Here is a 26,154-nt window from a genome sequence, read left to right as displayed (position 1 = left end):
TCTAAGAAACAATTCATTGTGCAACACTGCCATTTGACACAAAGATTGGATAGTACAATTAAAGAATTACACTTTGCAAGTGGAGATTCACTGCCCAAATATCCCCAATTTGTGTCTATCAGCAATCATCACAACACAATAGTTGACATCAGTTCTTTCTTGTGCTCACCAAGGGGCTAGGTTATGTATCTGCCTCTCATCAAACAGAACCTGGAGCCAATTTGAGAGCTGCCGAATTTAGGATGCAATATTGTGGTTGTGATGGTTAATTATAGTTGGTCCCCTAGAACCCAGAAATTATAAAATTGGCAGCCAATGTGGGGCCAACCATAACTGAATATTGCAAACACAATCACAACAGAAATCCCAGTAACAACAATATAGCAAATTATATATTACATTTAACAGATGTGCACTGTCTCAAAAGTTCCATGCATCCCATGAGGTGCCAGTGGAGGACTTGGTTGCAGGACTCTTCTGCCTGTGCTGCTTAGTAGAACTGCAACCTTAATGCCATAATTAAAAAAAAAAAATACAAAACAAAAGCAAATGCGGTATAGAGGATTTATTCTGTAAAGCATTTACTCTTTTGTTCCCTCCTAAATATATAAGTGAAAATATCACTTCCCTATTAAAAGTGAAAAGGACCTGTTCTCAGCTTTGTCAAATGCAGTACATGTGTTCCCTTCCAACTCTGTAATTCGAAAGAGCAAGGTCATAAAATGAATTCCTTCAAATACACATCAGCTGCTACCTTATTTTTCACAACATATGATTCTGAAAACAGGAATGTGCCTTCCAGCACAATAGCCAGATTGGGCATTTGCAAGAATGTAGACAGCTATACATCAGTTGTATATTATGAGCACAACTGTCTCCATTTCCTTCCTAAAACAGGTGATCTATCCTTCAACTGTTCATACCAACAAGCCTTGGAAAACCTATGTCTGGGCCTCCTTAAAGCCTTCCAGCACTCCTACACCCTTCTCAACCATCTGCCCCTCTGTTCTGCCTCATCTCAGAAGAATTTGCCAATGGGATCATTATAGAAAGACACCTCATCTTTAAAAAGTGTTTCCTTTCCCATACAATAAAATATGTTCACTTTGTGCAAACACAACCATTTTGCTATGTCTAGAGTTTCCATACATTCTGCTTCATCAGAGCCGTGAAAGGTCAGCCTCTGTAGGGGGGTGTGTGTGTGTGTGTGTGTGTACACACACACACATACACACAGGAAGGACTGAAAGCAGAGGTCAAAGGGAAATGAATATGCAAAAAATATACAGGCTGTGACAATTGTATAAAAGTTTAAATGTACAAAAATACACAGCCAGTGTTCACAAAGCTGTGGTGGGCAATGTCAGGATGCTTGTACTGTCAACACTGCATTGTGAAAGGTTATTGTGCTTCCTTTTCCCACATAACAAAATTGTTGTGTAGCCACACCACTTGTTTTTTGCATATCATTTCCCTGCCTCAGCCCACACTTTTCTCTATGACCAGGTATGTATATATTTCCCAGCCCATGAACAAATAATTCAAAAATAATAACTGCCTGCACTTTATCTTGACCTCAGTCTATGATCCTATTCCCAGGCACACATACCGTATATATAAAATTGAAATTTTAGCTGTATCTATTTGAAAATCTGCCTGTGCTTTATAGATTAGAGCAAAGCCGTTCATTATATAGACCATAAAAACTCTTGGTTACTTTAAAGGTAATGTATACCACAACGTTTGATTGTCCTGATGCATAACCTACACTCTGGCCAAAAGGCAACCATCAGGACAGAATCTTGTTGTCTTGCACATATGTAAGCTTCCCAATGTAGCAATGTAGTACAGTCACTTTCAGCTCAAGGTTGCAGAAACAGAGTTGTGCATGCTGTGTCAATTTTGGTTGTGCATCCAGTTGCACAATGTAGCCATTTAACCTAAGGGCTGTAACTCCACAGCTTAATATGGTAGCTCAGCCACTTTCAACTGAAATAGATGAGATGATCTCCTGGAAGGTCCTAAAGGCATCAGATCCTGTCTGATCTTGGAAGCTAAGCAGAATCACTCCTGGTTAGTACTTAGATGGGGGGCTGCTAACAAATACCAGCTACTGTAGGCTAGACTTCAGAGGAAGGAACAGGTAGTAGCTCCTCTGAGTATTCCTTACCTAAGAAAACCCTATGAAACTCATGGGGTCAGCATAAAATGACAGGTGACTTGAAGGCACATACATACATACATACACCTTGATGATTTAGATCAATGACTCTTAAGCTAAGAGGAATGGCAATTTCTACCCTCTAATGTGACAGGGACTAGTACCATATTTGTGCCTATTGGCTACAATTCTTTCCTCCCTTCCTAGGAACTTTCCAGGGACTTCCAGCTGATGGCTTGGGGACTGTCAGTGGTGCATAGAGTTGCACTCTTTTAGATCATTCCCATAGGCAAACACCTTCCACCTTCAATACACAAAGAGCCAGAACTGTTCCATTTTCATAGCAACATGCTACTTCACTTCTTACTAGACAAGGTTGGACTAGCAGTGGAAATATGACATTGTACTCACAGCTTCAAATCCAGATTTTTATTTTATAATACAAGAGCCCATTCTCAAGGCAGGCTATTGTAGTAGATACAAGCAAGCAAGAAGCCCCTTTGCTGTTAGCACTTTTGAGTGGTCAGGATGCCATAAGAATGAGAACAGCAAGGCATCAGATTTTACAAAAACATGTCAAGTGGCCTGTCCCTGAAAGCACGGGATGGCTTTATTCAGCCATATAGCATGAATATGAGCATCCATCAGCGAAATTTGAGAACTCTGATTCTGAAGTCCCCCTCTACTGCTATATATTCAATGACATCAAGGCCCAGTCGGTTAGGGAAGGAGATCTCGTGGTCATCGGCCAGTTTCACTTTTATCTCAGAGGTATTAAAAGTGAAGGAAACCTGGAAGAAGAAAAAACAGAGATAAAAGAGTAATGATGACCACTCTGAGAAACTCTTTTACATGCCTGGTTAAATTTTAACTGAATTATGGCCCTTAGAAAAACAATGCAAGTTGGCCCTTTGGAGTCTGTCCTCTCCAGAACAGCATGACTTAAATGGCTCTGCAGGCAGAAGGCTAGCTTCCCAGGGAACTTTGGAAGACACAGAAGCCTTACACAGAAGATCAGGCATACAGAATCGGTGGCCATGATACTCCAAGGGGAAGGTATTCCATAAACAGGGTGCCACAGCAGAGAAGGCCCTGTCTCGTGTCCCCGTGTGATGTATTTTTCCCACTTGGGGCACATGGAACAGGGCCTGATCAGCGGATCTCAGTTCTCAGGCAAGCATAGAGAGAGAGTAGTGTTCCTTCAAGTAAGTAATGAGATCACAACTTGGGATGCAAAGCAGCTCACAACACAGAATAAAACGAAGCAGAACTTTAAACATTATAATTCTAATTTAAAAAGTCTTTTAAAATCCAGTTAATAAACACGTCTATTAAAGAATCACTTTATTTAAAAATATCTGAAAACATTTTAAAAGCAGGAAAAATGAACATAAAAAATATAGCACACCTTTCTACACAGCCAAATTAATTGCCAAAACTCTGTTAAAATAAAAAGATCTTTGCTTGCCTATGAAAGTAGAACAAAGAGTTTTACATAATTAGTATTTCTTGGCTTCTCAAAATGGAAACAGCTTAGGTTAGAGCAATAAGGAAAGCCCCTGAGTTCCACTTTTGCTCCTCCTGAAGGCTCCCTGTTTAATTTCTTTTTTCCCGAAGGACAATTTTACAAAAAACAAATGCCTGAGAATGGCACAGTAGGTCTTCAAATCACCCATAAATGTGGCTGCAAAAGGATTTTGTAGCAAGAGTAACTGAAAAAAAGAAGTTGGTAGCATGAGCTGTCGTAGAATTACTGGCAATTTCTTTCTTTCCGTTAGTCTCAAAGGTGCTACAAGATCCTTTTGCATACTGATTTTCCAGACTAACACAACTATATCTTTGAACTCTACCGCCATAAATGTGGCTGTTTAAGTCCCAAAAAATGGTCACAATGTTGGCAGAAAATAATAGAAAATTGTAGCAAGATGTGATGTTCCATTACTTCCTTTGTGTCCGAGGGGTACAAGTGTGTCCCATGCGGGAAAGAGGAGCAAGAGTCGGCTCCTGTACCACATGGAGTTTCCAACCCCTGGTTCAGGGGCTGATGTCTTAATCTATACATTATGGGGAGAGCTATCCCACTCCTATGCTCTCCCCATAATTCAGCCAAAAACCTCCAGAGAATCTGCCTCTGACCTCTCATTCACCTTGGTTTGACTCCCTGCCAAGCCCTCACCTTCAGGTTGCCATCCTCTTCAAATGGAAAATGGGAGTCTCTTTCCTCATCTTCCCATACTCCATCTCTCCTGGAATTGCACACAATGGTGTTCACGTCCCCCTTGCAGTCAAAGCGAGGATTGAAGTGTAGCACCAGGTTGTCACAGTCCTTGCCCAGATTCACCTCAAAACTGAGAGGAAATTAATTATTATATATTATCATTACTGATTCATTTATAACCCAGTTTTTTGCCTCCTGTGGAAATCCAGGATTTGTAGTTCGGTGAGGCCAGAGAGGTCACTGGCTAAGAATTCTAAATGACCGTACATAAATTACAAACATGAAGCAGCATGTGGAATAATAGTACTATAACAGTGTAGTGTGATATTTCCAAATATTACAACACTGTACAAAGTCCTTTTTTTAAAAGTCCTTACGCAGACAGAAAAGCTTATACAAAGCAATTAAACAAAGTATAGAATTGTAACCATTTAAAACAAACCCACTGAAAAATGAAAAGATAAAATTCAGCGAGATAGCACACTGTAGGTTGTGTCTCCCTTATCTGGAATTCCAAAATCCAGAATACTCTTAAAATCTAAAACTGTCCACATGGGTGGCTGAGTGGCACCTTTGCTTTAAGGTGGTTCAGTAGCCACAAACTTTGTTTCATGCACAACATTCTTAAAAAATATTGTGCATACAATTACCTACAGCTATGTATATAAGGTGCGCATGACACACTAATAAATTTAATCCCAAATCTAATGTTTAGAGTTGGGTCCCATCTCCAAGAATATCTCATTATGTAGATGCAAATATTCCAAAATACAAAAAAACCCTTCAAAATCCAAAATAGTTCTGGTCCCAGTCATTTCAGATAAGGGGGACTCATCCTGGATTAAAAGCTCTGGCAGTCAATTCCTAAAGGTCCACCAGAACAGAAAAGCTTTAAGTTGCTGATGGAAAAAGAGCAAGGAAGGAGCAATCCTTGTTTTCCTAGGGAAGATGTTCCAAAGCCTGGGACCAGCTACTGAAAAGACTTGAACAGTGGGGTAGGACCCCCAGGGGGATGAGGTGGAGTTGCCCAAGGGAGGTGCAAGACTTGCAGGCCCTGGTCCCTCCTCCTACTACTACTTACAAACTTTTTTATGTATAAAATTTACACATGCATTAAGTTAAATACTGAATTTACTTAAATAAAGCTGTTCTCATTTGGACAATGTTATTTCCTTAGAAAAGGTTAAAATATGAGTATGCATGAATGTGTGAATGAAAATACATTTGGCCCTCCATATCCACAGATTCTTTATCCACGAATTCAACCATCCATAGTTTGAAAATATTCCAAAAAGTTATACATTCCAAAAAGCAAACCTTGATTTTGCCATTTCATATAAGGGACACCGTTTCACTAAGCCCATTGTATTTAATGATATTTGAGCATCCACAGATTTTGGGGTTGTACAAAACTATGCTGCCCCTGGAAGCACTGGGTTGGGGACACAGCAACCGGACGCCATGCCCCCAACCTGGTGGAAAAAGGAACCATGAAACACAGCTCCTATTTCTGCCGCTACAGGGGCACCATAAGCGCATCAGTGTGGCTCCATGACGCCCCTCATGCGCAATGCCATTTGGATGCCGCACCTGAGGGATGTCATCATGGTGGGCCCAGTGTGTATGGACGCATGTCAAGATGGTGTCCAGATGCCAGCAGAAGGGCTTTGAGCATGTACACACTCAGCCCTATTTGAACCCTAGTTTGGGCCCAGTCTGTACTGGCCTTTTGTTATCCATGGGGGATCCTGGAACCCCAGTGGATACCAAGGACCCACTGTATGCACACTAAATAAACAAAATATTTTTATTCATATCCTGTGTTGAATGGGGAGGCAACATCCATGTGTAGAGATAAAGAAGAGTCCCAAGGATAAAATGTCTGAGTACTACTGCCCTAAAGAAGCATCCCCTTAAGTCTCAGGACCAAAATCTGAGACTTAGGGATGCCCCCTTGTGATGCTACAGGAGATAAGCTCTGGCGATGTGCTCTGGTGATGCACATTAAGCATCAACCAGAGTTGAACAAAGTATGCCATTCAAAATCAAAACATCAATAAATAAAGAGAATATATATTCTTTTTCAGACAGTGCTCTCATCCTGAGATTCCTTCCCTTCACCTTGAGGACAGGGGCTAGGTTGAAAAATCTGGGGATCCTACTAAAGGTCCACATTTAACAATGAACTCCAGAGAAGAGAATCCCATCTAAATGGCTGCAACCCACCATGTGAAGGGAGCAATGAGCCAAGAGAAACATCAACAGAGGGAACTTCTTCCCTACACTTTCAACTTACCCTTTGCAACCTGGCAAGATCTTGCCTTTCACTTCAACCGTGTCTCCAGGGAAAACTTTCACACGAGTAGCAACCACTCCCTGCAGGAAAGAAGCATCCACTAAAAAAGTGCTAGGATGTCACAATGGGGAATGAGCAGCCTGCATGCCACGCGTGGCCCTCAAATCCCACTTAAGAGTCCACAAAACCTCTTGCATCCCCCCAATGCCCTCCTGAATTTCCCCAACTTTAATCAGAATTTTCAGGAAACTCCCCAAAAAGCAATTCTAAATTGCCCCAAACCACATGCAAATACAGTGGTTCACTTCTCCCTCTAACCTACCAATCCCTCTCCCTGCTTTCTCTTTTTGTGCCATTTTTTGGATGAAGTCTTATATCACATCTGGCATGCAGAAACAAAAGGCATAAGTTTTCATAGACAAAACTTGCATGCATCTCCATGCATCTGAGGAAGTAGACTTGAATCTGCAAAACATGCCCACAACTTCTTTCTCCCAGTGAATTGCAAAGGTGCTATAAGATCTCTCGGCATACTGATCCAGACTAACCCAGCTATGACTTTGAATTGTACCACAATAGAAGGCAGCTTCTCATAGTATCACCATTCATTTTAAAAGCAGCTGAAAAAGTGGGCGGACAGAAAATTAATCAGGACTGTCCAGGCCAAATTGGGGCCATTTGAGGGGATGCAGTTGCACAGAATATTGCATACAAAATAAAAAGCTCAACAGATAAGGAAACAGTGTGAGTGTGCGTGTGCGTGTGCATGCAAACAGGTAGAAAGAGAGCACAGGTGAAAGAGGGCATGTGCTCCTGAGAACTGTAATGGGGAAACCTATAAATACTTATTGTAAATAATATAATAGGTAATGTTTGAATTCTTGTTTCAAAGCTCATTTTCAAATTTATGCAATTGACACGAATGAACAGAGAGAAAATAAAGGGGGGAAGGAGGCATAAGAAGCAAGTTCAGAATGAATGAACCCCTCACTAACAACAATTGTTTCCGTTTTCTGATGTGTGTTTGGAGGACATTTCCATTCAGGATCAGTGCAATTTTTCCTCCTCTGGGCAGACTCTAGACTGGAATCTCTTTGGAGCCCAGACCAGATACCTTCCAACTCTTCTGATTTTGCAGGAACAATCTCAATCCTCTGTCATTCACTTTTTTTCAGTTACTTTTTCAATTTTTTTCAGTTGCCTTTAAAATGTCTAAAATGTCTTGAAAGTTTCTTTTCCCTTATCCTCCCATTTCACCCCTTTGTCCTCTGCTTACCTCCCTTCCAGCAAATTGATTTCAGATTGCAAAAGCAGTTTCTACTCAACCCAGCAGGGAGAGTGGAGAAAAGGAGGTGGTGGCAGAATCTTTCCCTTCCCTGTAGGCTCAAGCAAAAGCAAACTGCTACAACATTTTCTGGTTGGTTTGTTGTTACTCATTAATAACATGTGCCATCTTGACCACACTCTGATATTCTTTTGCCACCTGTGTTCCAGTTTTCCCAGCAGGAAAATATGAGACCATTTTTGTTTACACTAGAAAGCTTCATTTACAGGGTGATTCAAAAAGAACGGTGCAAAACCGAGCAAGCACACCTTTAGTTTTTTGTCGGTTTTTCAGGCTTTGTTGCCATGTTCTGGAAGAGTTTATTCCGACATTTTGGCAGCAGCTGTGGCTGGCATCTTCAGAGGTGCCCATCACAGATGCTGGTGAAACATCAGGAATAAACTCTTCCAGAACACAGCCACATAGCTCAAAAATCCCACAGAACACTATGGATTCCGGCGTGAAAGCCTTTGACTTCACAAAGAACAGGTTTTACTTTTGCACCATTCTTTTTGAATCATCTGGTAATACTGAAGCTTGAAAATGTTAATTTTAGACCACAAACTGCCAGCCACAAAATAGCATTTTCAAGCTCTGCCAGTCTGCATAGTGGAAAGCCTCACTGGCAAGGACCAAGAATGACCCGTAAGAGGAAAGAAACAGAACAAGTGCTACAAAACACACACAAATATGAACAAAGAGCTAGGGAACAAACTAACTCATCTCTTAGAGAGAACAGGTATTGTCAGCCCAGTTCCCTTGCACCTGTTTGTTCCCCAAATTCAGGAACCCACAACCTCTTCTGTAAAAACAACAACAGAGAAACCAAGGACTCACACACTCCATGATGCAGTCTTGCAAGGGGCCAGCAAGTAAAGAAACCCACTCTGCTCTCAGCTCAGCACTTCAGCCAAAAAGGAAAAAGAGAGAGTGAGCCTCAGCTGTCCTAAGGGAGAATCAGTTCAGAAGCCCCCAGCTGCCTTTAAGTAACAGAGCGTTGTGTGACCAAAAGGGAAAGGGAGGTTCAAATTTCCAGAAACACAAGGAGGAGAAAATGGGGAGCAGGGGAAGAGGAGAGCACAAAAGCTGACCTGTTCCAGATGAATGGGAATCCTGATAACAGACTAAAGCAGCTGATGTGCTCCTTTTTGCCTCCTTCCTTTTGCAATTGATAGCAGCAATGCCCTGGCATTCAGTCTGAAACACTTGCCAATTGTTTCTTTCAGCTGACTGCTGGGTGCCAACAGAGAAAGGGCACATTCCCACCATGATTTAAAGCAAATTGCTGATCAGGTTATATGACCGTTGTTCCCATTTGAAACCAGTTCAATCCTACTTTGATCAATTTCTGTTACGATAAAGCAAGGCAAATGCAAAAAAAAAAAAACCCCAGTTTTTCCAGACACTAGTTTCCTAGTGATTCTTTTGAAAAGAATTGATTCTGAAGTGTGTTCAGCAAGTGGGAACAACAGATTTGAATCGTGTCATTCTGGAGGGAAGGGACGAATGGCAGAGAGGTGTTTACCATCCCTCCTCGGTTTTTGGTAGATCCACTATCCCCCCCCCCCAAGCGCTGCCTTTGTGCTTGTGGTGTGACTTATGAGCGCATGATTTTAAAAAAATGAGAGAAGATTCAATTCATTGATTCTGCAACTACCTAAAATCAGTGAGGGGAATAGTTGCAAAACCAATGAATCAAATCTATCAATATTTTTCTAAATTATATATATATATATATATATATATATATATATATATATAGAGAGAGAGAGAGAGAGAGAGAGAGAGTTCCCAAGCCCATAAAGGAAGAACAATAAACCTTTCCCACAAGATCTGGGAACTAAAAGGGAATTTGAAACCAAGGGTGGAGAGTCTCTACAGCCAAAAGAAGAACATACTACAAGACGAGGAGGATAAAAAAAGATGATGGTAGCAATACACAGAAGAGCTATATAAAAGACATAAAATGAATGACACATGGAATGAGGAACCATACTAGGACAAAACTCAAATTCTAGAAAGCAATGTGGAAGCTGCTGTAAGAGAAATTGTGCCTGCTTGCAGTGCTTCGTGCATCAAGCATTAATAATACCTCCCTGAAACTAGCCTCTAAGGCTGAATGTACACTGCAGAATTAATGATGTTGGATCTGTCAGGAAAAAGCCACATGGGATATATAGTCACAAGAAATATAATATGTATATGAATGTATTTGAAAGTAACATGACACAGCAAAAGTTATTGAATTGTCACACAGGTGTTGTAAGTAATGTAATTAGAAGGTCCTGAAAGCCAAGGACATATGAGGCAATGACAAAGTGAAAAGGTGCAAATTGATATCACCTGAGAGTCATTGAGTGAACAGTAATGTATGATGCAATGTGAGGTCTAGATTGAGCCAAGTATGTTATGTCAATCATAATGTATGTACACGCCCAGGAGGTGGCAACTGTATAATGAATAGAGAGACAAATGTCTATATAAACAATAATGTATGGCAATACTTTTTGTGGGTATTGAGGAGTATAGTAGTGTGGGTATTGAGGAGTATAGTAGTGTGGGTATTGAGGAGTATAGTAGTGTGGGTATTGAGGAGTATAGTAGTGTGGGTATTGAGGAGTATAGTAGTGAGAGTTTTGTGAGTAGTGAATTGTTTTGTGCATAGTGTATATAGTAGAATAAAAGTAGATCTTTTTAAGAAGACTACTGTGTTGACTGGTGTCTTGAGAGCTGAACAAGAACCAGCAGACTCCAGAGAAGATTGGAAGACATCTTCAGCCAATTCTCAGAGCTACTGGTCAAACTGGTTGTTCTTCCGCTGACCAAGGGGGTGAGAGTGAAAGCCAGGAGAAGAGCTGCAACTCCCATCATCCCTAACAAGGGTTATGGGCCCAGCGCCAGTTACTGGAACACCCAGCATCCACAGAAGCTGAACTTTCCTGGAAGAGAAAGAAAGTTTTGTGGACGACCGATCAGAGCAAGCTGTGTACGCTGCACTGGTAAGCTCGTGAGTGAAGTGTTTTGTGTTTTGGAAAAGCCCGAGACGAGGCAGCTGTGCAAACTCAGGAAGGACTTTGCCAAATTGAGTCACTGCACAAGATAAGATGGAAGTGTTGAAGTTTAGCAAGTTAAACTCCCACAATTACTCCACCTGGAAAGTTTATGCACAGTCACTACTGATTAAAGAAGGTTTATGGGCCACAGTCGAGACGGGGCTAACAGCCGATGCAAATGCAGCCGCCAAAGAAAGAGATAGCAAGGCAAAAGCATGCTTGTATTTGATGCTCGAGGAGGACATGATAAACGATGTGAGAGATAAGGGCTCCGCAAAAGAAGTTTGGGAGACTCTTGAAAGGCTACATACTCCAACTACAGCTTTTGCCAAAATGCTTTGGTCTAAAAGAATCTATAGACAAAAGATGACTAAGGGACAGTGTGTGGTTGAACATTTAAAGAAAATGCAAAACCTGTTTGTGGAGGCAGAATTAAGAGGTGTCCAAATAAACAAAGAACAGCAATGTTACATCCTAATAGAGTCTTTAGACAGTTCATGGGACTCCATCACTAACAGTCTTCAGAATCTGCCTGAGGCTGAACTAAGCAGAGACTTAATAGTAGCAAGAATTTTGGAGGAAAATCAGAGAAGATTGTCTGAAAAAGAAGACTCACAGAAATCAGCACCAAGACTGCACCAGGCTCCTGAGTTAAGAGAACACCAAGCAGCAGCTCCCGTGAGAGAAAAACGACGTTGTTACCACTGTGGAAAGGCAGGACATTTGCAAAGAAACTGTCAACAATTGGCTGCTGACCAGTACAGACAGAGAGATAACAGACCGCAGACGCGGAACTTTCAGCAACAGAGACAGAACAAGCCGACATTTTTCAGGGGCAGTTACAACAAGAAGGAACGTGCAACAATGATAAAAGAGAAACATAGAAAAGATTCTAAATGGTTAATAGATTCTGGTGCAACTAGTAATATGTGTAATGACATTGAGTTGATTGAAAATAGGAAATCTGCCAATATTAATGCAGTAATTCTAGCTAATGGCAATGAAGTAAGTTCAGTAAAAGAAATGGGATCTGTTTACATTCCGGGGTTAAAACAAGAATTTAAAAATGTGCTACATGTGAGAGAGTTGGAAAACAATTTATTATCAGTCAGTAGATTAACAGACCAGGACTACACTGTAATTTTTGAAAAGAATTTTTGCAAGATAAAGTTAAATGGTGAGCTTTGCGGAATAGGGCTAAAGAAAGATAAGCTTTATTTTCTAGAGGAAAATGTTGATCATTACAAAGTAGAGAATGTAAACAATGTTGATAATGTTCCGTTACACAAGGATTGTATACATGAGTTACATAGAAAATTTGGTCATGCAAGCTTTAAATGCTTAAAGAACCTAATCAGTATGTGCCCTGATCTGAGAGTGGCAGACTGTAAAAATCATTTGGATTGTACCATTTGTAGTCAAGTGAAAATTAAGTCATATCCTGTAGCAAAAAAGACAAAAAGAATTGCACGAAGACCTTTTGAATTTGTACATGCTGACGTTGCCCACGCAAACTATTTATCTATAGGAGGTTGCAAGTATTATTTGGTAATTGTGGACAGATACACTAGATTTACATTTGTCAGAATACTGAAAAATAAGTCAGACGCTGGGCAAAGCTTAAAATCTTGGATAAGAATGGTTGAAAGAAAATTTGATTTCAGAGTAGACACAATTATAACTGATAAAGGCGGGGAATTTTTATCTAATGAATTGTTTTATTGGTTTCAAAAGGTTGGCATAACACACCACACAACAAATCCTGCATGTCCTAGTGAGGATGGGCTTGCAGAGAGAAAGATTCAAGAAATCAAAAAGTTAACTGCTTGTATGATGGCTGACGCGGGTGTAAGTGATAATTTTTGGGGTGAAGCTGTTTTGGCAGCTGTACACATAACCAATAGACTCTATCATTCAGTAATAGATGATATTCCTTATAGAGTTCTATATGGTAGAATTCCTAATTTTAAATACCTAAGAATCTTTGGTCAATATGCATATGTGTACACACCTGCATGCTTTAGAAACAAAGGTGAACCCAAGAGTAGAAGAATGATGTTTTTGGGGTATTCTGGAAACAGTTACAAATTCTATTTAGGAGGAAAAGAAGTGAGACATTCGAGATCTGCCAATTTTGAAAGATATGCTGGTTGGGAAAAACTCCATGCAAATAAGGAAGTGTTTGTGAAGTTAGGCAACTCAAGTGAGGCAGAGACTCAGACCCAAAGCCAAGCATCTCCAGGAAATGGAGGGGTTATAGTAAAACCAGAAGAACCATCCACGAGTAGCAGTGATAGCTCCTCAGATAGTGAAATGTCCAGACCAAAAACCACACGCATGACAGAGGACAAGAGATTCAGTAAGAAAGCCACAACTTCCAGTGTAGACAGAGATGAGGAAGAGAGAGGCAGAACAACAGAGTTAGTACCTAGACGTAGTCAAAGAACTAGAAAATCTCCTGACAGATTTGTGGTGACCAATGCAAAAGCTTGTTTGGTTTTTGAAGAACCAGAAAGTTTTGCTGAAATAGAAAATTTTCCTAAAGAGGAACAGGAGAAGTGGTGTGAAGCAATGGAGTGTGAATTTGATTGCTTAGAAAGGAAAGATGTTTTTGAAATAGTAGGAAGACCCAAGGATAAAAAAGTCATTGGTTGCAAGTGGGTTTATAAAAGGAAAGACATGCCTGATGGTAGTGTGAAATATAAGGCAAGGTTGGTAGCAAAAGGCTTTTCACAGGAACAGTTTGAAAATTATGACAAAACTTTTTCTCCAACCGCAAAAGCAGAGAGTTTAAGAATGGTATTAGCAGTTGCAGGAAAGAGAGATCTGATTGTAGAGCATTTTGATTTTGAGACGGCTTATTTAAATGCCAATTTAGAAGAAGAAATTTTCATGGAGCAACCTCAAGGTTTTGAAGTAGGTGGTAGTCAGAATGTATACAGGTTGAAGAAAGCATTGTACGGTCTCAAGCAAAGTGCAAGAGCTTGGAATATATGCATCAATGATGAATTGGAGAAGTTAGGTTACAAGAGAAGTGTTGCAGATGCTTGTGTATACACAAAAGGAGATGTAATTTTGTTGATCTATGTGGATGATTTGTGCGTTGCAGCCAAATCAAAGAAAGAAATTGAGTTGGTGAAAAATGATTTGTCAAAGAAATTTGTGTTGAAAGATTTAGGTATGTTGAAGTCTTACTTAGGGATAAATGTAGAATGGACTGAAGAAGGGCATTGTTTGCTGAGTCAAAGCAAGAAAATTGAAAGGTTAATTGAGAAATGTGGTTTACATAGTGCAAAGGTTGTGAAAACTCCGATGACTACAAGTTTTGTGTCAGAGGAAGTTACAAGAGCTTTTGAGGATAAAAGATTGTTTAGAAGTGTTGTTGGATCTTTACAGTTTATTTCTAGCCATACCAGACCAGACATCTCGTACGCGGTTCATGTTTTGGCCAGAAGAGTAAACGACCCGAGAATTGAGGATTGGACAGCAGTGAAACATTTGATTAGGTATCTGAAAGGAACCATAGACAAGAGGTTGATAATTAGAAAAAGCAATGCTGATTTGGATTGTTATGTAGATAGTTCATTTGCTTCGGAATCAGGGGACAAAAAGTCAGTGACTGGAATGATTATAAGATACAGCGAAAGTCCCATTGTGTGGAGAAGTAGAAAACAGACAAACGTAGCATTGAGCACTAGTGAGGCTGAGTTCGCAGCTTTGAATGAAGTCACAAATGAGGTACAGTGGATAGAACAATTATTGATTGATTTGAATGAAAGCTTTAAAATTCCTGTAGAAATTCATGAAGATTCGCAGTCCTGTATAGCAATGGCAGAAACAGAAAGTCTGAAAAACAGAACAAAGTACGTAGGTGTAAGATACCAGAACGTAAGAGAAATGGTCCAGAAAGGAGAAATAGAGTTAAAGTACATAGAGACACAACACAACATAGCAGACATTTTTACAAAGGCTTTGACAGTTGAAAAACACGAGAGATTGTCTCAGTTGATTGGAATGACAATATAATTCACATACAATATTCTATTTCGGAGGGGATTGTCAGGAAAAAGCCACATGGGATATATAGTCACAAGAAATATAATATGTATATGAATGTATTTGAAAGTAACATGACACAGCAAAAGTTATTGAATTGTCACACAGGTGTTGTAAGTAATGTAATTAGAAGGTCCTGAAAGCCAAGGACATATGAGGCAATGACAAAGTGAAAAGGTGCAAATTGATATCACCTGAGAGTCATTGAGTGAACAGTAATGTATGATGCAATGTGAGGTCTAGATTGAGCCAAGTATGGTATGTCAATCATAATGTATGTACACGCCCAGGAGGTGGCAACTGTATAATGAATAGAGAGACAAATGTCTATATAAACAATAATGTATGGCAATACTTTTTGTGGGTATTGAGGAGTATAGTAGTGTGGGTATTGAGGAGTATAGTAGTGTGGGTATTGAGGAGTATAGTAGTGTGGGTATTGAGGAGTATAGTAGTGAGAGTTTTGTGAGTAGTGAATTGTTTTGTGCATAGTGTATATAGTAGAATAAAAGTAGATCTTTTTAAGAAGACTACTGTGTTGACTGGTGTCTTGAGAGCTGAACAAGAACCAGCAGACTCCAGAGAAGATTGGAAGACATCTTCAGCCAATTCTCAGAGCTACTGGTCAAACTGGTTGTTCTTCCGCTGACCAAGGGGGTGAGAGTGAAAGCCAGGAGAAGAGCTGCAACTCCCATCATCCCTAACAGGATCACCACTTTAACTGCAATGGCTCCATCCTACAGAATCCTGGGATTTGTAGTTTTGTGAGGCACCAGCACCCTTTGGAAAAGAAGGTTAAAAGCCCTTCTAAATCTACAACTCCCAGCATTGCATAGGATGGAGCTATAGCACTTAATTTGGTGTCAAACTGCATTATTTCTACAATGTAGATTCATCCTAATTCCCAGTTTCAAGAAAAAAGCTGGCCAGGCTTTCCCTCAATCACTTCCATTCTTTCATGCTATATCATGCTTTATCCATTACTGAGAGGTATCAGATATTTAAATTATGAAATAAAAAAGTATTTTGAATGTGGAGTGCTGTGCTTTTATCTTTCACGTCTTAAATATTATTTCAACCATTTTAACCACAATTGTTCCTCTACATCCGCAGATTCTGCATTCACAGATTCAGTCACCCATGGCTTGAAAACATTTTTTTAAAAATCCAAAAAGCAAACCTTGATTTTACAATGTTATTTCAGAGACATCATTTTACTATGCCATTGTATTTAATGGGACTTGAGCATCCACAGTGTGGTGTCCACAGAGGGTCCTGGAGCCAAACCCCAAGCAGACACTAAGGTCTCTGTGTCTGCACTTTTTAAATAGAATTCTCGAATTGTTTTATAACTTTCGTAGATATGGTTTTAACTGGATTTTGTTTTGTTTTTAAAATTAAGCCACTTTGGTCCAAAACACACTGCCCTGGCTCAATACTAGGAAATTTTGGAAACTAGTTTTGTGAGACATTTAACCTTCTTTGTCAGAAAGCTCTGATTGTACAATAAACTACAATTCTCAGGATTCCCTGGCAGTGTTCAGAAACTTGATTTAAAGTGGGGGGGAAACCTGCAAAAGCAGGTTCTCCTTCACATGACGTACGGGTTTAACCCGAACAGAAATTAGAAATAACCCGCAAAAGTAGGTAGTTTTTCAGGTGATGTTTGCATCAGTGAGAAATAATGCAACATTAATTCAAACGCAAAGTCGACAAAACCCCGCTCCTTTTTAGTTTTGGGAACTTTACTTTCGGGACTTTGTGTTTGGATTAATGTTGCATTATTTCTCATTGACGCCAACATTTCTGAAAAACAACCCACAAAAGCGAGTAGTATGCACATTTTAAAATCCCAGTTCTGCACGGGATTTAACCAGTTTGCCTCCAGTTTGCCTCTGTGTGATAAAGTCCATTCCAGCCACAACACCACCCTGACTCTACATGCACATTTTGGGAAGGAAAATTGTTAAGATCCAAAGGCTGGAATCAAAAAGCTATGTTTTGCTGCCAGAATGAAGACAACATTGGTCACAGAGGGATGGTGTTCCACAAATGGGGATCCACACTAAATATGTTCCCCTCTCCCATGCCCTCCCATAGTGCATTGCTCCCACTTGTGCACAGATCTCTTTATGATTCTAAGATTCTATGTTTTAATTAAATTTGCAACTTGCTTTGTCCAGCAGGTGGTACTCTTGGTCCAAACAGACCTAAATCAGAAGGCAGACTGAAGGCGAAACTAGAAAGATAAGGCATGACAAGGGAGATAAAGATAACTCTGTAGAGCCTGTCTAGATCACAAGGCTTACTTTCTTCTCAGCTTTGGTTTTATTTGCAGATGAGATATTCCATGATGTGATATGCATCTGCCCTGCAGAAATAATCTGGTTTAACAGCAGTTTAACTGCCATGGGTCAGTGCTATGGAATTCTGGGAATGTTAGAGCTCCATGGGATAAAAACTCCCAGAACCCCGTATCAATCTGGGAGCTATTGTTCCAAAAGGGAATGTTTTCCAAGGCCGTGGAGACTTCAGAAGCATAGGAAGCTGCTTTTTACCAATCCAGATTGATTGCTCTGGAGATGTCGTAATGGGATTTTCTCCCTCAAGTGTCAAACCAACTGGGTCACATTGGATGTTGAGCACTTTGACTTGGCCAAATGTTGGCCAGAGGCCTGTATCAGTTTATACTGCATTATACTTAACTTCTGAAAATTTGAACTTGGTTTGCAGCAGTTGAAGTAAGCTGAGGACGAAGAGCGGAAGTGGAAGAAAAGAGAGAAACTGGGACATTTTAGTAGCAGCTGAAAAAATGACCTGACAAAGGATTAGTTGGCACTTTCCCTGCCAAACCAGGACAGTTGGAAGGTATGCTAGCCACACCACATTATTTCCTGATAGCAGTCAGAATCCTATACCAGTTTATATTTAACAAAGTACTTAACTAAATAATTTCTATTGGCCTGACACTCTCAAACCTGATGGAAACTTCATTCATGACAGGATGGTTCTTGTTTTTCCCATGCAGCAGATTCCTGGTAAAATGGGTTGGGTGGGTGGGAGTTACAATTATGGCAACAGTATTAAAATTGTGACCAAGTAGTGAATAAGAAAAAGTTACCTAGTCAGTTGAATGATGTTTCTATCAGGTCTTGGGAAGTCAGCCCAGGAAGAATTTAGTTAAGTATTAAGTTAAGTATAAACTGATACAAAATTTGGCCACTGTTTGTTATTTCTCCTTAAACAATGAAATGCCTTGGGAGGGGGAAAATGTGGGGTGGGGTGTAATTTGATGATAAGACCCAATTTCACTAGTACAGATTAGCTGCAAGAAAACAACAACAACTTGATAATGATATCTATTATTGTCCAGAGTATTCTACCAATGGTTAACGGCACGGTACAAGGTGTTGGTAATAATCTTTAAAGCCCTTCATGGTTTGGGTCCAGTCTACTTGCCGGAGTGCCTTCCTCCATACAATCCACCCCACACACTCAGGTCCTCTGGGAAAAATCTACTGCAGCCAAGGAAAATCAGGTTGGCTGCAGTTACCCAGAGGATCTTCTCATCTGCTGCTCCAAAACTTTAGAATAACCTGCCGGAAGAAATCCATCTTATTATGACTCTTGACGCCTTGTATGGTTTGCCTATGTCTGCCTCATGATGCCTCATTTTTAAATTGTGATTTTTTTATAATTTATAATTTATTAAGTTAATTGCATTTTATCATTATTGTTGGTTAGTTGAAATGGGAGTTTAAGAGGATTGTGTTGTTTTATCTTTATAGATAGATGATAGATAGATAGATATTGTTATTAATGTATTTTGTGATTGTAACCCACCTCAATCCTTTGGTAGAGGTGGGCTATAAATAAATGTTGTTGTTGTTGTTGTTATATATACTTAGCAACAAAGCAGAGATGCCAAGAAGCCCTCTTAGTGAATTACAAAGATGCATAAAAGGACTTTGGAAAGAGTGCTTTAAAGGGCACAGGGCTCTACAGATGCATATAAGCACTCCCTAGCTGGTGTCCAAATGCACAAAGGGACTGATGCACATTGGTCATCAGTCCATTGTGCATCTGTCCCCATGTGCACTGGCTCCCTACATACTGGCATAACGGCAGCGCATTATTGCATATGGACACTACAAAACTGCCCAGTTTCAAACATAAGTCTGTTATTGAAGACATATGTCCCCTTGGTAATTGCTGGAGTTTGGTTCCAGGACCTCCTGTGAATACCAAAATCTGTGGAAGTTCAAGTCCAATTAAATACAATGGATAGTAAAATTATGTTCCTGATATAAAATGGCAAAATCAAGGTCTGCTTTTTAGAATTTATATTTTTATGAATATTTTCAAGCAGTGGGTGCTTGAATCCATGGATAGGGAGGGTCAACTGTACACTGAAGGCACTGATGTGCAGTTAAATGCTATCCAAAATGTGTAACTACATTTACAACAGTACAACTGTTACACTTGCAGAACTTATGCAACTGGGAACTGAACTTGGATATTATGCCATGGCCAAAAAGGTACATAAGGTAACTTACACCAACAGAATGCCAGCTAGATAGTATCTGAAAGATGGTATATATATTTTCTAAAGGTCCTGGATTTCCATTTATTTTCCCCAGTCCATGCAGAACCCTCTTTATGTATGCATTTGTCTCAGTTATTTAACTGCAGAAGCAGTTGAAGTGAATTAAGAGATGCTTAAGGCAGAATGAAGGTCCTGGTTTTCTTGTGAGACTGGTGGCATTCTTGCCTGCCGATTGTCACTTTGAATCTTTCCCCTGATGTCATGCCATGATTTTGCAAGCTGTGCTCTTGGGAAGGAAGTGGCCACATTAATACAGCTGGTTACAAGTGCAGAACACTGGAGAAACATCTTTGGCTGCCCTCTGCTCTTAACCCCACTTAGTAAAAAATAAGAATCATAAGAACAAAAGGGAAGTTGTTTCCAGGTTACTTTTTGTTTTGGATGAGAACCCCCTGAATTCCCTAGGCAGCATGGTCAATAGACACACTGACTGGAGGATTCGGGGAGCTGTTAAAAAAAGTAACTTTTCTTATCTCTAAAAAGGGAAACAGAAATGTTAGGGGAAAGCTGATATGGATCAATAGTAATGCAGGAGCTATAAATTGTAAATCTTCAATCTGTTTTAACCTCTTGCTCCATTTTAATGATTGGTTGGCACAGTGATACTGTGGCACCACTATTTAAAAATCTTCCCTGGCCAAAGCCTATCGCCTTTTAATGGCTGTTTTAAAGGCCTTGACAGATTAATGGAAGACTGATGTTTCATTCATAGTGGGGGCATTCACACTACAAAAATAACTTGGTGTGAAACTGGGTTATTTTCTTGCCATTCATATTTGTTCCAAATGTACTTGGTGCACTTTGAGGGGGGCTACCCAAAAACCCACTTAACCCGGGAAATTTGATACCATTTTTTCTCCATGTGTTTTTTAAAGAACCGCTACAATCTGCATCTTTGGCTGTGTGAATATGCTACCAAATTGGTTCGGATCGCTTTGTATCATTCAAGGAAATAGAGGTGGCTCCATTTTATCTAGAAGCTATTGCATGTGTGAACAAAATGACTCAGAGAGATTCAGGAACACAAAATGTAATGGGAACAATGATCCCAATATGCATCAGTGTAGTGATCCATATCTCCTTGGTACAAAAAAACTGAGTGTGAATGCCCCCACAAGGGATAAGCAATTCAAGCCACCTTTCCATTTACCATGGTGAGGACGCTGTGTCAGAGAACATATTTTCTGCATCATTCAAAGATAGCAAATTCATCATTAATTTATTAGTGAAGATTTAATCTTACATATATTTCAGAGGAAGGAGCTGGCAAAACAACCTCTGAGTATTCCTTGCCTGAGAAAACCCTATGAAATTCATGGGGTCACCCTAAGTCAATATGGTGAGTTGAAGGAACACAATCACAATCACAAAGCAAGTCCATGAAATCAATGGACTTGAGTTACTCATCATTCCATCCCAGTTTTGTGAGGCACTAGCACTCTTTGGCAGAGAAGGCTAAAGACCTTGTAAAACTACAAATCACAGGATTCTATAGGATGGAGGTACAGCATTTAAAGTGATGTCAAATGTCATCGTTTCTACAATATAGATACACTTGGAAGATGGATGGTGCTACACCTTTAAAATGTCTGCACAGGCAGATATGTATTTATTCCATTTTTTAATTTATTTAATGTATTTATTTTCCCTGGACCTTGAATTTGTTGGGCAGGGAGGGGGAGAGAAAACATGACTAGGAAAAAAAAGCCTGAAGAAGAATCAACCAGAACATAGGGAGGGAGATTCGTGTGTGTGTGTGTGTTATTTGGCTGGAAATGTATGCGATGTCTAAAGAACAGTGAGAATTGATGAGACAGATAAGCTAGCTCCACACAGAGCTGATAACCACAGGTCAAAGTATTTGTTCCTTTAGGAGCCAGGGGGCTTGAAAGGTTGTTGCAACAATAATTAAAAGAGAAATATTTTAGATCAGGGGTCGGCAACCTCTGGCCCGCGGGCCGGACGCGGCCCGCGAAGGCCTGGCTACCGCCCCCCCGCTGCTGTTGCCGCCGCTGCCGCCGCCGCCACCGCCCATTGCGGCTTTTCGCTGCTCTGGGCGCCGCCATTTTGGGCGGCAAAATGGCGGCGAAGTCTCGCACGACCTTCCCTCAGGTCGCACGAGACTTCGCCGCCATTTTGGGCAAAAAAATGGCAGCGCCCATAGCGGCCTCTGGGGCTATGGGCGCCGCCATTTTTTCGCCCAAAATGGCGGCGAAGTCTCGCGCAACCTCGGGGGAGGTCGCGCGAGACTTCATCGCCATTTTGCCGCCCAAAATGGCGGCGCCCAGAGTGGCTGCTGCAGCAGCGGCGGCAGCAGCAGCGGGCCTCTGCGGGGCCCGCTGCCATCTCTGGGACCCTCCAGGTGGGCTCCCAGGGTGGCAGGGGGCCTCTGAGGGGCCCGCTGCTGGCCCTGGGGCCCTGCAGGAGGGCTCCCAGGGCGGCAGGGGGCCTCTGGGAGTCCCGCTGCCATCTCTGGGGCCCTCCAGGCGGGCTCCCAGGGCGGCAGGGGGCCTCTGCGGGGCCCGCTCCCATCTCTGGGGCCCTCCAGGTGGGCTCCCAGGGCGGCAGGGGGCCTCTGCGGGGCCCGCTGCCATCTCTGGGGCCCTGCAGGGGGCTCCCAGGGCGGCAGGGGGCCTCTGGGAGGCCCGCTGCCATCTCTGGGGCCCTACAGGAGGTCTCCCAGGGCGGCAGGGGGCCTCTGCGGGGCCCGCTCCCATCTCTGGGGCCCTCCAGGCAGGCTCCCAGGGCGGCAGGGGGCCTCTGCGGCGCCCGCTGCCGTCCCTGGGGCCCTGCAGGAGGGCTCCCAGGGCGGCAGGGGGCCTCTGGGAGGCCCGCTGCCATCTCTGGGGCCCTCCAGGTGGGCTCCCAGGGCGGCAGGGGGCCTCTGGGAGTCCCGCTGCCGTCTCTGGGGCCCTCCAGGCGGGCTCCCAGGGCGGCAGGGGGCCTCTGCGGGGCCTGCTGCCATCTCTGGGGCCCTGCAGGAGGGCTCCCAGGGCGGCAGGGGGCCTCTGGGAGGCCCGCTGCTGTCCCTGGGGCCCTCCAGGCGGGCTCCCAGGGCGGCAGGGGGCCTCTGCGGGGCCCGCTGCCATCTCTGGGGCCCTGCAGGAGGGCTCCCAGGGCGGCAGGGGGCCTCTGGGAGGCCCGCTGCCATCTCTGGGGCCCTCCAGGCGGGCTCCCAGGGCGGCAGGGGGCCTCTGCGGGGCCCGCTGCCATCTCTGGGGCCCTGCAGGAGGGCTCCCAGGGCGGCAGGGGGCCTCTGGGAGGCCTGCTGCCGTCTCTGGGACCCTCCAGGCGGGCTCCCAGGGTGGCAGGGGGCCTCTGCGGGGCCCGCTGCCATCCCTGGGGCCCTGCATTAAACAGTTTGATTGCGGCCGGAATAAACTGAGCACCTTTAGTGAAAAAAACATATACAGTCATTTCTCCAAGTGATGCACACCTCTGACCTTGACAATTTGTATATGTATCCCAGAACCCAAAACAACCTGCCACAGTGGCACATTACAGGTAGTGTGCAACATGCAACAGTGACACTGTCTGGCTAACTTCAGACATCACCAGAGCATAATAAAACAATATTGCTGCTTTAGACTGAAAGCTGACATGCAACCTTTGGCAGCCTCAGTGGGTGAGTAAGAGTCTTTGTTTGCATCCTTTGCATTAAACCTATCTAAGTGTATCCCTTTTCCTCCTTTTGGCCATGCACAGTATAGCTATGCTCAAGTTGACATAGATTATAATTTCCACATGTAATATATAGCTTGTGTTTAATTTTCATGCAAATGTTCATCCAAGATCATTTCCTTGCTTTCAGGGCCTCTCATGGAGGTTGACACTTGAACTAAAACAATGGCTAATATCTGTGATGTTTACCTGAGAGTAGAAAAAGGCACACATATAAAATCATGACATAGTACTACATTAGGCTTTCCATCATAATTTAAACTGTGCTCTTCAAACTGGTCCCAGCTTTCAGTGTATCACTGCCATCTAACTTTGCTGGTTGTTAGGGTCACATCACATGCTGGAAATGGCTTTAAATTCATGCAGCATAACATTCCCTAATCATGTCACCTCCCAATGGGTTGGGCTACAGATATTAATCTTTGTCCTATAAGAATGCAAGGAATTGAAGTCCAATACCATCTGTAAAGCATAAGGTTGAGAGGCTGATATAATTCCAATACATTCTTGGTAGACAAAATCAAGAAAATAGGTATTTTTAAAAATGTAGAACTTGAGAGGATGCAAAGTAAAGCCAGTGCAGATAGACAGTCTGCAATTTCAAAGAGCAATCAAGACAGTCTCTCAGTCTCTCTCTCTCTCTCTCTCTCTCTGTATGCTGGGAAGACTGGTATCACAGTGTACCGCTATATTTATTTACTCCTCCCCTTAGCATGGAGTTGGTTTGGAATTAAATGACTGTAATCCCAAGTAGAAATGTCTGGTGTTTTTTTTAAAGTGAAAAACTTTTTGCAGGTTTTATACAACAAAGGGAATAAAACAGTCCAGGAAAATGTGAATGATGATCTTGGAAATACAGTTTGATCCTCGTATCCACAGGACCAATAACCGTGGTTTCACTAACCCTTGTCAGAAAATAAAGCTTTCTCTAGGAATCTGGAGGTCTTCTGGCAGGACTCTATGGTTAACATCCACCAGACATTGACCGTGAAGTCATGCTGGAGGAGTCATGCTACAGAGACCACCTTTGTTGGTATGTGGAGGTCCTCCAGCATGACACTATGGTAAATTTCCATCAGAAATATAGAGCTTGCTATTATTCACAATTTTCACTATCCATGATAAGTTTGGGAATGTATTTCCCCACGAATATGGGGACCACTTTTGTATTTGGTTGTTTTGTTTTGTTTTTAATCTCATCTTCCTCTTTGGCACAGATCAAAGTGGTGAATGCATTCCGTAGCTCCTTGTATGAAGGTCTCCAGAAACCCGAATCCAAAACCTCCATTCATAACTTCATGACTCACCCAGAGTTCATCCTGGAGGAAGACGAGCCTCGGACCCCATTCCCCGATGGCACCGATGAAGACCTGGAAGCTGAAGAACTCAAACAGCAAAGTGAGGAGAGCCCAGGCGAGTCCTCACCCCTCAACAAAAATAACAATGCAGTGGACAGCAGTATAGCTGAGGACACCATTCCAGAGCCAGAAAGCCCTCTACACAGCTCAGAAACATCAGTTTGACCTTCGAACTATGATCTTCTGCTTGTCCCCCCTCCATACATTGTAGGCACCAATATCTGACCACATACTGTGGCCACTTCCTGTTAAACCCTCACATGTATATGCCTATTTCTTTCCTCCTCTTCCTTTATCGTTGTTTAGCTGCAGGAATCACAGCATTTTATATCTAAACAATTATTTTGGCAGAGGTGGCTCCCTCAAGAGAGAAACCTTCTTCTGAATTGGGTTCCACATGTCTGTTATAGTGGCATTTCTGTCATTGTGTGGGCATTGCTGGTGGGGATTTTTTAATTGCAAAATCTAAATCCCAGATATTGGCATATATCGTTGGGAAGAAGGGGATGAGCACAAGGGGGTGTAATTAAAGGGGAATCTGAATCAGGTATTGGATGTGAAGGTGAACCCAGTCTTCCATAGGGGTTGGGGTGGAATGGTACCTGATTTCTATATTTTTCTGTTTGTCTATGTATGTTTTTGTAATAGTATCACCCACAGGAGATAAGGGTGACAAAAAGTCTTAAAATACCTTTTAAAAGATGGAATCAGGACAAAGGCAAGCAACAAGGTAATATGAGACGTTCCTTAAGGGGGTTAAATTAAGTGGGACATGGCTTTTGATCAAAAAAGAAATGTATATGAATAAAGAACTCTGCATTGGGTGAGGTTTGTGAGATGTCTTAGATATCTACAAATTGATTTTCTTAATTAGGTTTTTGCCATTTTGATTATCAGGTGAGTAGCTTCCCTGCCCTGTAAGGTAAACATCCAAACCTCATCCAGAGAATCTTAAAAGCATGTGGCATAACTCCATGTTGTAGTTGCTCCCCTATCTTCAAAAGGGTTATTATGGGGAAAGGGCCAATGATTTGAAGAGTGCAAAATGTAAAACAGTACAACTTTGTCCCTCTCATAAAAAGCTATATGTTCCTATAGTTTCTCTTGGATTTTGTATGCAGAAGAGAGAAAGTTTAATAGGAAAGGTTCTTGGACACATACCTTTGTACAGTATGCTTTTTTTTAGTGACATTTGCAAATTGGTTGGCTCTGTAGAGTTTGGGCTGTTTTGTTCATGGCACAAAACATCCTATTCAGTTACTAATAATAAGGAACAACAATATGGTTTTTCCCACATTTCTTAGTAGTAGTGCCTTTCCTTCCCATTTCACCTCAACTGGCCTCCCATCTTTTCCTAAGGCGATTGTGGCTATTCATTTGTCCAAAAAGAACATTAGAGAA

The 26,154-nt window shown here is 41.9% G+C and overlaps 1 protein-coding gene across 2 annotated transcripts; it reads right to left on the bottom strand.

Moving 5' to 3' along the window:
* Nucleotides 1–2,589: 2,589 nt before the first annotated feature.
* On the bottom strand, nt 2,590–24,934 carry LOC149313218 (16 kDa beta-galactoside-binding lectin-like). Of its 2 annotated transcripts, none has more exons than XM_089526293.1 (5): nt 24,703–24,934; nt 8,837–8,903; nt 6,676–6,755; nt 4,338–4,509; nt 2,590–2,952 (listed from the first exon to the last, which is right to left on the bottom strand). In XM_089526293.1, exons 1-5 carry the CDS (start codon nt 24,870–24,872, stop codon nt 2,806–2,808), a joined length of 636 nt encoding a protein of 211 aa, XP_089382419.1. In that variant the 5' UTR covers nt 24,873–24,934; the 3' UTR covers nt 2,590–2,805. The 2 variants fall into 2 exon arrangements, with proteins under 2 accessions (XP_089382419.1, XP_089382420.1); XM_089526294.1 differs by lacking the exon at nt 24,703–24,934 and adding an exon at nt 9,091–9,104.
* Between the last annotated feature and the right edge of the window lie 1,220 nt (nt 24,935–26,154).

Source organism: Sceloporus occidentalis, unplaced genomic scaffold (genome assembly GCF_023333645.1).
Source record: "Sceloporus occidentalis isolate IW3139 unplaced genomic scaffold, rSceOcc1.0.p SCAF_5, whole genome shotgun sequence".
NCBI lineage: Eukaryota > Metazoa > Chordata > Lepidosauria > Squamata > Phrynosomatidae > Sceloporus > Sceloporus occidentalis.
Note: the sequence above shows the minus strand (reverse complement) of the source record. Positions and strands in the feature narration are given on the sequence as shown.